Source organism: Choristoneura fumiferana, chromosome Z, assembly GCF_025370935.1.
Source record: "Choristoneura fumiferana chromosome Z, NRCan_CFum_1, whole genome shotgun sequence".
NCBI classification, from domain to species: Eukaryota; Metazoa; Arthropoda; class Insecta; order Lepidoptera; family Tortricidae; genus Choristoneura; species Choristoneura fumiferana.
Genome location: NC_133472.1, coordinates 36,223,326 through 36,237,756, shown reverse-complemented (window position 1 = coordinate 36,237,756; position 14,431 = coordinate 36,223,326). Strand labels below are relative to the sequence as shown.

The 14,431-nt window shown below is 36.7% G+C and overlaps 1 protein-coding gene across 3 annotated transcripts in view; it reads left to right on the top strand.

Annotated features, from left to right (window-relative positions):
• LOC141436005 (carboxyl-terminal PDZ ligand of neuronal nitric oxide synthase protein-like) overlaps positions 1-14,431 on the top strand; it is a 173,392-nt gene that overhangs the window by 139,776 nt on the left and 19,185 nt on the right. For all 3 annotated transcript variants that reach the window (XM_074098852.1, XM_074098844.1, XM_074098837.1), the window contains 2 exons: positions 10,613-10,769; positions 12,264-12,412. In XM_074098852.1, coding sequence (XP_073954953.1) covers positions 10,613-10,769; positions 12,264-12,412 — 306 coding nt within the window. The remainder of the gene's footprint in view (positions 1-10,612; positions 10,770-12,263; positions 12,413-14,431) is intronic.

Here is a 14,431-nt window from a genome sequence, read left to right as displayed (position 1 = left end):
TTACATTTGTAATTTACCACGAGCTTTACGGTGAAGGAAAACATCGTGAGGAATCCTGCACAAACCTGCGAAGCAATTCAATGGTTTGTGTGAAATTCTGAATCCGCATTGGGCGCGCGTTGGAACTACGGCCCATGACCTCTCATTCTGAGAGGAGGCCTGTGCCCAGCAGTGGGACGTATATAGGCTGGGATGATGATGGTATTTGTTTTTACCAACGAATACCTACATATAACGAGATTTTGAGATTCCTTAATTTTTTAGAAGATTATGTTTTGAGACATTGATTTTTGAAATGATAATGTCGGGAGTTTTTCAACTTTTCTAAGTTGGTTAGGTAGGTTATGGTAAGGCGGCCTCTAGACGATCAATTATATTGCGCGATATTGCAAATTGTGACCGTTTAGGATTAATATTGTAGATTGCGCAATGATTGAACGAAAGTTAGCGAGTTTAGTTTTTATTGCACCATTTATTACATATTTTTCCATTGTATTTGCATTGCATCGTGTAGTGTCAGTATTGCGCAATATTTTGAACACGAAAACATTGTGCAGTTCGTATTATTGTGCAATATAATTGATCGTTTGGATTCAGAGCGCCTTTCAATCTTATTGTATATTACAATGAATTATACAATGTTATTGTAGATCTAGGGGCCGCCTAAGATTTTGTATAAACTGACATTTGCATGGACGAGATGCGGGTAATATATTTCGTCAACTTCATGAATAAACGTTTGGTTGCGATGACGCGCGTCGTGAAACATTAAACTTTTCGGAACAAGGTTAGCCTTAATAGTGAAAGAAAATTCAAGTCTTGCTAAGTACAGTCACCTGCATTAATATCTGCCACAGCGGAGCGTGCGAAAATAGTTGACACGTCCTACCGGCCGTACAAATAGTGTCGTATTTGTATCAGATACTTATTTATGCTCACTTTGTTGTGTCAGATATTGGCGCAAGTACTGTTCAGTCGTGGAACTAACCTAACCTAACCTTAACCTTTCACAATCAATTTCACGATGATTTCTTTGTCAGATGTATGGTATGTCTAGATGATATTTACAGCAAAAAGGTTCACCATGGTACACAATTCACGCTAGCTACTACGAAACTCGAAGTTCGTATCGTACCGTCCCTCTCGCTCTCGTATTAAATAGTATAGGTGTCAGAGGGACCGCACGACACGAACTTCGAGTTTAGAGTTTCGTAGTAGCCCTGCTGTTTCTTCGACTGTACGTACAAAAGAATGAAAAAAGCTACGGGGTTGAATAAGGGGAGATAAATGGGTAGACGCGAATACGTGAGAGATGACATGTGGTTAAATATATTCTACTCATTCATTCGGTTTAACAGATGGAAAGAGATTATTGGGGTTGAATGCTTTCATTCCTTGTTCAAAGATGATTTAATAAAAAAAAAAACCCCGTTGAGTCGGGCCTTTTGTTATGATGTTAATTGTTGCAATGTGGCGTGTTATTTGCAATTAAATTAAATGACAGAACAATTATTAGTTTTGATGGTAAGTCAACATCAAACCGGTGAAGTGCGAGACGGACTCGCGTACAGAGGTTTCTATACGAATTTGTAACTATCTATGCATATCCAGTGTAAGCAAAGCCCCTCTACTAAGCAAAAAAAGCCTTATTCGTTTTTGTTTTTCCTTTTTGTACAATAAAGAGTATAAACAAACAAACAAAATGTACTTAGTGTGGGGTCATTTTAGATTTAACTGTCATAGACAGAAAGCACCACATCATTAAGATTTTCAGAAAAATGGTCGCCAAATTATTTTCAAATTTATAAACCACAACTTATACTTACTTGCGACACGCCGAAATATTACATTACTGCCGAGGCCGGGAAAACACAATTCGTGGATGAGTAGAGTAATGAGATTCACGAATTGCCATTTCCGCTGAGTCATTCATATAATAGTGCTTCGTCTTCTCCAATAATGTGAGAGAATAAAGCAAAATTGTTAAAATATTAAATTACCGGTTTTAACATTTTTGCCCTTAAACTTTCCTGTGATACTTGTAAAAATAAAGTTAAATGGAAATGAAGCTTTGTATCACTAAATTACGTTAAAGTGCTACTGAACGCTTTTTAATTCATGTTCTTTTGTTACAATTTTTTCGGTTTCTTAAATTGTGCTTGAACTCGACACTCGAGTGACACTGTTCGAGAGACATTTTTAAAGACGCTGTTTCTTCCTAAATTTGATCTTCAGGAATATTTGACTGTTTAGATTGACTTATCGTAGTCAAAACGTGAATTTAAAAAGTAAAAGAACTATACAGTGATGGAATTTCATACAATTTCCGTGTGTTTTTATTTTATTTGTGGCAGTCTATAAGGAAGAACTTCGCGAACTATGTTCGCGACAGATAAGCGGCCATTTCCGAGCATATCGGAGAAAAACATAATTAAACTACATAGGTACATACCTTAAATTATGCTGTCTGAAGCTACTGGTCTTTTGCTACAAGGCCTCTCGTTACTGCCTGATGAATGAGTGACCATCACTCACTTTAGAGAGGGCCTGCAGTGTTTGCGGACCCGCGATTGACTTGAAAGTTGAACAGGCCCTATACTACGAGTACGAAGTGCAAATTTCTAACTTTTTATCTTTGCCGTCTCGCTTACGCTAATGTCATTTAATACGAGAGTCAGAGGGACGGTACGATACGAACTTTGATTTTCGAATTTCGTTGTAGCCCCCCAGCTACGTTTATTTAGGATCGAACCGCTGGACTGGCGCAGCGGTAAGCATTTTTGCCCTCAAACCTGATACGGTATATTAGTAGAGGAACCAACCTTTGGGTAGAAAAGGGTATCCAGTAGCGTAATTTTGAAGTGTTTGTTCCGTTACGTATGCGTCAGGTATATGTATCTACGTACGAGTAAATCCTCATAATAGAATTCAAAATCATTGACTTGGGCTTGCAAGATCCCTAATTGGGTTGGTTCGCGCTATGCAACCTAAATTGGGTTTACCCTTGAAATGTCGACATACTTTTCATCGAATATCATTTAGAAAGAAAGAAAGAAAGAAGAAAGCAATACATTTATTTAACGCCATAAAAAACAAACATAGGAACAAACATAGAACAAATAAAAACATACATGACGCTTAACAGGTCCCCACTCAGCATAATGCCACGGCAAGCCGTGGCGCTGATTTTCGGTGAGGACCTTACCTAAAAACTAACTTAAAATAAAAATTAAAAATAAAATAAAACAAATATTAAATTGTATGGCAACACCGGCTTAAACAGTTCAATCGTGTGCAGTTGAAATGTTTTAAGTCACCGCCAAAAGTATACTTTGCAAATATGAATAATGCATATTACTGTTAAAATGGTTATTTAAAAACAACATGCTACATACTTTACTCCTTAAAAACAAAAACACAGGTACTTATTTAAAAGTCAACGTTTCATATTTTTTAATTTCGTCAAATATTCATTACCTGGAATGATTAGAATGAGTATTTTTAAATCACCGACTTTTAATTTCTGTAAATATTATTTAAGAAATTGTTTATTTGGTAGATATTCATTTCATATTTTATTATTTCATACTTTTGTTAATGTAGTAAATAAATGTTACATCTTAAAATATTATTTTAATATTTAGCATTTCACAACTTCAGTGATTTTTTTGAAGTCGCCGTTGTAATGTACTTTTCTAGTAGCGATTTATTTTGGTTGGGGTCGCAGTTCTAACCTAACCTAACTTACTTTCCTGGTAGCGATTTTTTTTTGGGATCGCAGTTTTAACCTAACCTAACACTTGCCTGGTAGCGATGTATTTTTGTTGGGGTCGCAGTTCTAACCTAACCTAACCTGCTTCTCTGGCAGCGTTTTTTTGTTGAGGTCGCACTTCTAATCTCACCTAACCTACTTTCCTGGAAGAGATATATTTTTGTTGGGGTCGCAGTTCTAACCTAACCTAACCTTATGTCCTGGTAGCGATTTATTTTTGTTGGGGTTGCAGTTTTAACCTAACCGAAACTATTTTTATAATATGTGAAATAAAAATATTTTATAATAATACGTCGATGAAATAAACGGCGATATTTGGTTGTTCTGTCTCATGAATAGTTGATGAAATGTATTTTTAAGCAAATAATAATCCTTGTACTGTTGTTCTAATAATTGTTTTAATATGTAATGACTATTCGATGAAGTGAAATTACTCGAAGAGAAAATATTAGTATTCAATATTGGACATATCGTTTTCGATAATATGAAATTCGATAGTTAATTAGTTTGTCGAAATTTCAAGGGACCCCCTAAATTGGTATGAAGTTTATAGTCATGTAGTCAGCATTAAAAGTAGCGGATCACATCTTTACTCTGACGCATTAATATTTTGTTCATCTTGCTGTAAAATGACAGAGCGGAAAAGTGTGCAGGTACTTTTGATGCTGACTCTAAAAGTGGTGTACTCGTATAGGATGAATAATTCTCATTAGGAAACTCGGAGAGTGAGAGAAGTGTTGTACAATTAAGCAGGTACCTATGTATTCGGATGCAACACCTCGCAGTTAGCGCAGGTACACTGCATATTTGCTGTAAGTACCTAATTGTCAACACTCACATTACATAAAGAATTTAGGTAGGCCAATAGAAATCAATTTGTTATGACGCCGTTGCCACTCTCTTGTTCCAAGTCGCCGGTGGTCGTGGTCATCGGTTAATGATCAGTAATAACCTTTCTGACGATTTTCTTGGGGAAATAGTGTGGTAGTTTCCCGTGGCCTTCCAGACCACACAGATGGAGTCCGAAGTTGGTAGTTGTCAATATAACGCTGCTGCTCACACTCACATACATTAGGTTCCTTTAGGCACAGTATATATATAAGCGTATATATGTCGGCGGCTGATCATAAATCCGCCAGATCACGAAATTCCTAGGCATGTCGTGAAATGCCGCCAATTCATGAATTGGCTAAGGGACATCCGCCATATCGTTAAAAACTCACCGTTTAACGGTTTGCTTAGTGACGTTGAGGCCGATCATGAAATTCTTAGGCATATCATGAAACGCCGCCATTTCATAATTTGGCCAGTTTAGGCTGATCATGAAATTTCTAGGCTTATCATGAAACGCCGCCATATCGGTTCTGGCACTTTGCCGGCCCCTGCCGCGGCACGCCCGCTTCGCTCGTTCGCTGGTCGTAATCACAATTAATTCTAACCACTACTCGCGTCGCTCGTCGTACCTAATTTTTTCTTCTTTTCGGCATATCACGATGTGCCCGGTATTGAACTAAGAATATCGACGAATGCGTTGCTCTAATCGATCTACAACAAAATACTAAACACCAAAATACGGGCCGACGTCCATGGTTTTTTCACATTGTGCACAGAATCTGTTTGATTCACATAAAAAGAATGGAGTTGATGTTCAAAAGCTTCTTTTGCACTTCTATTTTGAATTAAACCACTATTATCGGTCCAAAGATCATTTTGTTGAGACGCCGACATTTTTCACGCGGTAAACAAACAAGGCAGGTCAGCTGCTCACGGCCGCCATTGCATACGCAGCGCCATCAGTGGCCAAAAAAGAAACTAATTATTTCTCAGGAACATCGTGATATGCCTGGCCAACTTTTAGGCATATCATAAAATTGCACTACACCCTCGGGAAAAGATGGGTCCGTGCTAATAAATGCAGTGTGTTGTAAGTTAGATGTACATATTCCTACCAAGTTACAGTGCACCAAAAAAAATACACGCGTCAAATTATATACAGGGTGTTTAGCAGTCAGGTGTAGGGGTTATAAGGAATGATAGAGTAGAGTCATTCTGAACATTATTGACTACATCCAACTGCCAAACATCCTATATTTTTAAGGGCTTGTGCACACCGCGTTTATTAGATATGCCGATGACGCACGTTTGGATCGATACAAACGCGATACGCACACGCTGCTCTATGGAAAAAAACGCTGCCAACGCGCGTTTTTTCAAATCCGCGGTGAGCAAAAACTCTTATGTTTGATTGAATTACCATCTAAAGACACAAGTGCTCAGTTTCAAAGCAATTATCATTACTAGGGTTGCACGGGAACGGACCCATAGGTGCATTTGAAATGCGAACGGACCGTTGCAATCCTCATTAGTTAAGATGCATGTGTACGTTAATTCCCTAGTGCAGGCACATTGTTTGTAGGGTTAGGCGTTCAATTCTTCACTTGCGCGTTTACTTTAAATAATGTGATAAATAACCCATGCAGTTTTATTTTCAGAGATAATATTTTTAAGAGAAACTTTAGCAAGAGTTACCTACATCCTTTGGGGCTCATCTATGCTTGCCATTAGGTGATATATCTAGATGTTTGTCTTTGGTTAGTTTACTGTAATAAAAAAAAAACAATTTCCACTTATCGAGTCAAGCTGTATTTAATCATTTTGCGATGCACACATAGATAATTAAATATCATTTGATTCATTCATTGGTGCCAGCGGTTATAAATCAACCATATTAAAAAAGGGTTTCATGTATATTATATGTATACTTATGCTAAGCTAATAGACATTAAGTGAGCGACGTATGGCTGAGACGGGCTTTCCTACGCTTTAGCGTATTTAGCAAATGGCACATTACATAAAGATTATGTTAGGAAGATTAAAGGCTCTAGTCTTATACCGGCGTGCGAATGTGTAAAATTTTCGCGTCTGTATATTTTTTAGGACGGAGATAAATTTGGAACAGCATCTACCTAATAACATTAAAGTAATAAATATTAATACCTACCTACGCCTCTCCATCGTTTCGAACGTTATTAAGACTATTTTTATTGGCTTGAAAATCTTCGAACAAAAACAAATAATGAAGCTTGCCATTTTCGTTTGTTTTAATCTCCTTTTAATTTGGCGGCTACTTTGAATCGTAAGCCGATTACGTTATTTTGATAGTAAGCGTGTAAAAACGAAGCAACGTAAAAAACATAATTCAAATTTAGAAAAAAAAAACGAAAAAAATATATATTACATAGGGTATTATTTTATTACGAGAACTTTTGCTATAAACCAAAAAATAAATAAGTATAATTAGAGCTTAACAGAGCGAACATTACGGCCGACTTGTCCTTAGAATACTTTTGATTTATAACTTAATTTTATTTTTATTATTTGTTTTTATCGCCACTTATGCTGCAAAAACCTTTGACTAGGTATTACCTAATAAGTAATTATATTCAAAAGAAACAGCATAATAAAATGACAGTCGGATGGACGGACACAGAGGCTGACAGCGCAAGCTTAGAAACGGGTCACGTTGGGCACCCTTGAATAGTAAGATAAGAACGAAAGAAAAAAAAGTATTTATTTGGTCTCTTTACATTAAATGCTATAGACATATAAAAATCTAACAATTTAAACGCGGAAACAACAAAATAGACACAAAAAGGGGAATTTGACTCAGCACGATGTCACGAATTGCTCCGCAACTTCGTACTACCTAGTAAGTACGGAAACCTAACAATTAACGTTCATCGTAGGTACTTGGTTAAAACAATAAATTGTGCCAACTTCCAGGCTTAAAATATTTCCAACTGGCAATTAACAAGCAATGATTATCGAATTAATAAACTTCTCTTGAAGCGCAAGAAATACCTACCTATTAGTCACATATGTACTTCGTTTCTAGTTAATTAACCTCCCAAAACTTTTGATCTTTTTTTTCTGATTAATCATGTCATAGTCTTATTTGACAAACAGTTGTTTAACACTAAATACGTCACAAACTGTCACACACTACTCTACTATGAATCCGCAACGAAAACGTCCAAATTATTCGTATGATGCATTACGTGTCACACGCTCTGAATAATTGAAATTCACTATCGAAGAGATTAATGTAATACAAACTAGAGACGGATCTAGGATTTCTCACTCCGAATCCACCGGGTTCTTTGGACGACGGCCAGAGATCCGCGAGATACGATACGTCGACGAGCGTGTAGTTCTACAAAACGCCGGTACTTATAACGAAGCACGAGTTACAGAAGTAGGACTACTAAAACAAGACTGGAGGGTCTTTGATCTTTTCTTTTTTGAAGTTCATTTTCCTGGTATGGTACATATGTAATCGAGATGGGATGGACAAATGTAATAGTGGTTTTTTATCTGAAAATGTGCAGTCATCAAATAAAAAGTCGCTGGACTTGACTCAATCCGTCCGACTGCCGCCATTATTACGCGAAACCAATTCATCCTCTGTTTCACTGCTCTCTGAAGGCTCTCTGTTAGGTTCCTGATCATATGTAACAGTTATCTGTGATGCCGTGTCTGTTTATTTTGTTCAATTAAACGTAAACATCATCACAGATATTTGTCACATAAAATAACAGAAACTGAAAAAATTGCTAAACAGTCCTCACAGAAAATAACTATGGGTAAAACTTGTGACTAATTAACGGTAGGTCGGTAGGTACATTATCTACTTTAAAAACATACTGACGAAATAGAGTAAAATTTGATAGTTCTTTTGTCGGCGCCTTGCAGCGCGCGTTGCACTTAATGAATTCTGCAATAAATTAACATAATAGCACAGGAAAAATAGTAAGTATATTTTGGCGGCAAAATATGTACCTACATTAATGAAACTTTGTTTATAACTTTATCTTGGCACTAATAATGAGGATCTGCTGAGTCCTACCAAAATTTAGAAGTCCTACCCACACCCTTAAAAAATGCAAATTTTACAAACTAGGTGAGTGAGTTGACATTTTCTATGTATTTTTTTGCGCTGAATCGAATGAGACCATACCCATACTTATGGGATCAATATTTTGCGAGATAATATTGTTTGCTCTCAGTGATCCTGAGAAGCCTATATTGTTGTTTAAACCCAAAATTGGTCAAGTTAATAATGAAATATTTTGTTTTGTATGTTTTCAACAAAAACCCTTCATATCTCGCAAAATATTTATCCTATGAGTATGGGTATGGCCTCATTCGATTCAGCGGAAAAATTAACATAGAAAATGACACCGGCGAGAACCTGTAATTGGCTTTCTGTATCTATTATTATTTTTAATCTGTATGTTTTAAGCTGTTGGTTCTCCAGAATAAATAACATCCACATCTTGAGAAACTATTGTTGGTAAGTTATTTTTAGACTGTTCTATGTTTTCAACAAAAACCCTTTATATCTCGCAAAATATTGATCCCATTAGAATGGGTATGGTGTCATTCGATTCAGCGTAAAAAAAAATACATAGAAAATGACACCTCACTCGCCTAGTTTGTATAATTTGCATTTTTTAAGCGTTGCCCTCTGCTCATACCCTCTGGGAGGGGATAGGACGTCTAAATTTTGGTAGGACTCAGCAGATTCTCATTTCTAGTGCCAAGATAAAGTTATAAACAAAGTTTCATTGACGAACATACTTTCCCGCCAAAATATACTATTTTTCCTGTGCTATAACACAAATTGACGTTTAAGACAGATAAGGGATGTCATGAGGCTGAAGTTTATTCCACGGTATTAGTAAACAGGGCCCAACCCATGTTAGGTAAGTTATAATTATTGGGGAACGTGTGTGCGGGAAGCAGCACGCTTGGCCGTAAGACGCAAGTTCAACACTTGTTGATTGATCGTCCCACAACTGCCACTAATATCTAATTTAGTTATGGAGTAGATACACATTTCAGGCAAAACTTCTGAAATGTTTTACCCTATTAAATTATTCGGTTCATCAATCAAAATCAATCAAGGCATGCCCAGCGGGTTCGGGAGGTATAAATAAAGATATCATCGGTTAGATGAAACGGTGATACGAGTGAGTATACGCGAGGTTTTGGAAAATATGGCATTTTCATAAAATTCCTTGCAATAATTGTCACGAATCAAGTTTGAGTGTATAAAACTACGCTTAAAACCTCATGTACAGTTAAACCATTTGATTCCACTGTAGAACGAACGTTCTCACAGTAATTAAGTGTCATATTAATTTCCCTTGTCAAGCATTGCGATGTCACTATGACTTTTCTACTAATAGGTTCCACAGTGCGTCACCATTCAGTTGTTTCGAGTGTACAGTCACCAGCACCAATATCTGACACAACAAGCGTGCATAAATATCTGATACGACTCTATCTCTAGCGCCGGAAGGACGTGTCAGATATTTTTGCACGCTCCGCTGTGGCAGATATTAATGCTGGTGACTGTACTTTATATTCCAACTTAGAAGCAATTTGGCATACTTGTTACGTATTTGGGACTTAGACCGTGATAACTTTTAATGAGCTCCCGATATTTTGACCTTGTACCTCAGACATAATCCTGACAATTATTATATGCCCCAGATACAATATCCATACTAATTTTATAAATGCGAAAGTGCGTGTGTTTATATGTTGGTCCTCTTTTTTTTTTGGCATCGGGATAGTTTATGGGCCAGAGAATGATATAGGCTACTTTTTATCTCGGAAAAATGCACAGCTTCCGACGGAACAGCGCGCAATAACCGAATCCCACGCGGGCGAAGCCGCGGGCAAAAGCTAGTAACAATGTAATTCAGAAATCATTATAATAAATTTGTAGAAAAACTAAATCAAAGTAACGCATGTTATCTATAATTATTCCAGAGCCAAGCAATGCGAATCGTGCGCACAGTGGGGCAAGCGTTCGAGGTGTGCCACAAGATGCAAATCAACACCCCGGAACAGGCGGCCGCTTCCACCTCTTCAGCTGCTGAAGACCTGGCTTTCTCTGACCGCACTAGCGACCAACCGCCACCCAAAGGTTTGTTACACGGCAATAACGATGATCGGTCAATGTTCTTATTTAGTGGTTTTTCTGATTGTCTTGCTTTTTGCCAGCTTAAACAGAACATTATTTTTTTACAAGCATTAGTAAATGTCGCATTCTTTTACGTAATTAATATTTAACAATTTAAGTACGTAGCTTATTATTGACATTGTGCGAATTGTGTTTTTGACTGCATTGCGAGATTAAACCAATCCAGATGGAACACTGAGTGGACAATCCAATTACAGTGTTGTCAGACGTCGCCGGTCCGCACCGCACACGCTCGCTGATTGCTAATCTTCTTATCACTGTTCTCTGCCGTCGACAGCGCGCCACCCAAGGCGAATGCCCAGCTAAATTGCCACAGCGAATATTTATCTGTCACCCTTTTTGGCTCAGCGAACGAGTCCCGAATGTGTCGCGCCGATATGCCACTGACTCTAATAAAAATAGTTTAAACGAGTCAGTTCAACGAGATTTTTTGAACCGATAACGCTGTTAGATGAGGAGACTTGGTTCTATTTTGTAATATTGTACGTCATAGTTTTGGGAGGATCGGGACAGGCGGGTGACGCGTGACGCGGCCGGTACCGACACGTCGCGGGCGGGCGTTGCGATGAAGTCGTCGGAACCGTTTTGGCGTTATTTCACACCGGACGGCCGTAACGACCAACTCATTATATTGAGCGTAAAGACATAAACTTACAGGTGATTTGTGCCAACTGTGCACATGTGCCGTTAAAAAATGAATTAAAAATCAATTGAAGGCCGTTGAACGGCAGACACGTATTTAAATCTCGGTATTATCGTTTTAACCGTTGTCTACTAGCGTTTCTTTATTTTCTCCAGTTTAATTTGAGCGACTTATAATTAGCTTTTATGTATCGTTTTATGATATCCGACGTAACGAGTAACAGCTGTTTCAACGAACAACGTCATAATTTTATGTTCTATGCCTAAGTATAATATGGGCCGTCAGCCTCCGTCTTGGGTAAATGATTCTTATTGCAGCTAACGACTAGTTAAAATAATTTTTAACTGCCTAATGCATTGTTATTTTGTTTGATATGATTAAAAAAAATGCTTTTTATAAGTTAATAAAAATGATCTTCTTGAATTCCATACAGCTATTTGGAAATAAATAGCACTATGAGAACAGCACCGACGGTTTCCAGATTGTTTAGTCAAATCGGAAGCATAATATTTTCCGTCCAGACCGTCACGAACCGTACAGTAAACGTCCGAACCGGCTTTTATAGACTAAAACAACTTCACCGCTCGCCACGTGAGGTTATTTCAGTAAGATTCATTGAACTAATAATTTCATTGCACGTAAGATGAAAGAGGTTTCAATTCTGACTTAACACACGTTTTGTCTCTGACGGTCGTTAATGGTTCAAAAAAACTTCAGGACTTGAACGTAAAAATAAGAACTTCCAAAATATGTCTAATCCATCTTGCTGCTTAACAAAAGTTTGTCGTCAACAGAAGCGGTTTCGGATTGCGGCGCCTCAGAGGCAAGTGCAGCCTCAACCTCCAAGGTGGTGGTCGAGGCAGCCCCCAAAGAGAAGGCTAGACCCGTTCATTTGGAGCTGCTCCCACCACCGCCAAGAAAAACTGACCGACGAACGCCACAGGTACGTACCAACCTGATTTAAGTTTGATTAACCTCGTGAGGCCCAGAGTCGAATGAATTTTAAAACACCCTTGTATACCACAAGAGATATGTCTCAAGGCGGATGTACACAGAGTGTCTACAAATACTACCGAAATAGTTCAAGAGCTCCTATAAAGATTCTGTAGAAGTGCATAAGTTAACAGTACATCTTTACTTGACTGACATTAGGTAACGTTACTGATAATGGAAATTTTACATGGGGATTCAAGAGGTTAATAGAAAAAAAATTAGTAGGTATCTTTCGTTCTTTCTTTCTTCAGATTTTTGTCATTTCACATTAAGACGTCACGGCTTAAATATGAGGGTAGATACAGTTTCCAACTCTAAGAACAAACCATTCGTGGACCTTATCACGACGTGACAAAGTTCTAAAATGGTTTTCTAGTAAAAAATATTGGAGACTGGAAGAGCAATGCAGGATCCTATTCGTATAGCAATATACACTTACATTTAGAAAAACAATATTTATTTTTAGTAGCTAAGGAAGGGATATTGCCTTTAATTGAAATCCAGATTTTATTTCTTATTATAGACCCTATAGAAACTATTATTTTGTTATTATAGATATACGTATTCCACTCAATAACGATATGTAACGCCATAAAATATTTGTAAAATACAGTGTGATTAAACGGAGTAACTTTTTAAGGTACACATCGTGTTATTTTTGATTTCCGTTAACTTTAAGGAGAGAATCTACAGGTCAAATGAAGTTGATTTCTCCAAGATACTAGTGGCCTAACACTTACTGTTTAAATGATAACCACGAGTTAAGATAATTAATTATAAGCAGTAGGTAATACTGCGTATAGATCCTTAAAATTTATGACGTTTTTTCAAAGTCCATAACTAATCTAAAATTTCTTTTGCTAAATATGTGTATTAATTTACACATATTTAGCAAAAGAAAGTTAAACGTGGATTATTTTGATCTCTTATGTCACGTTACATCAATGTCACTTGTCAAATTTGTTTATTTTATAATTTACCTATTAACAATGATCGTGAAGCTATAAAAAAAAGATTGTTACTCTAGAAAAAAAAATGTTTTTCAATTTGACGAAAAAGTTAATTATCAGGTAATTCATATCAATTGACTGAGCCGTCTGCCGAAGTTAACGGAAATATTTAAGCACGGTGTATAAATTTGGGAAAAAAATTAAATAAAAAAAAACTTTGGTGTTGGTTATTTTTATTATACTTGTTATTTAATGCAATTAATTGTATTGAGGCATATTCTAAATATGTATCAAGTGAAAATATCTCGTCTGCAAATAAATAATTTTAATAAGGAAAATATTTTTCCTTAAGAACCTTTTAAGAAGGTCATTATTATTTCTCTTCGGTGTCAGCTTCAAGAAAGCTATACGATAAAAATAAACAAATTATTTCGTATTTTGATCCGTGAAATGTATGGCATCTTCTAACTATTGTGTACGGTACACATGTTTTCTTCTTGGTATTCTATTTTTTATTTTGCGGTGTATTTTGTATTAAAATGAACAGTAGCAAAATATTATAGCATTTTCAAACACATTTATTTACATTTATAGCCTTGTGTAACTGTGTAATTATTCGGACAAGTGTACTCATATTGAGGTAAGTATCATTGTACCTACCTACTGTCAGTATAAACGAAATACGTAATATTTACTCGAAGAAAATTTCTAGTCAAAAGTTCTTATCTATTCTCAGACAGTATTTTACTAAGCTTGACCTTGCCCAGAATAACAATAATCGAAAATATTTTTTAAAAATAGAATGCATATTATCGACACTGAAAATAGGATCCTTCTTATAATAATCGCACTCCCACATTCGATCCAAAGAACATTACAATAAATCAGTGGAGTAGGTAAAGTAGGGAAGTGCCTCGATTTAGATTTCACTCTCCTTTGATATTTCAAACTATATATTTTCCACGGTCGGTTTGCCCGTACTGCGCGACAAAATTAAAGTTAATTTAATCACTTATTTC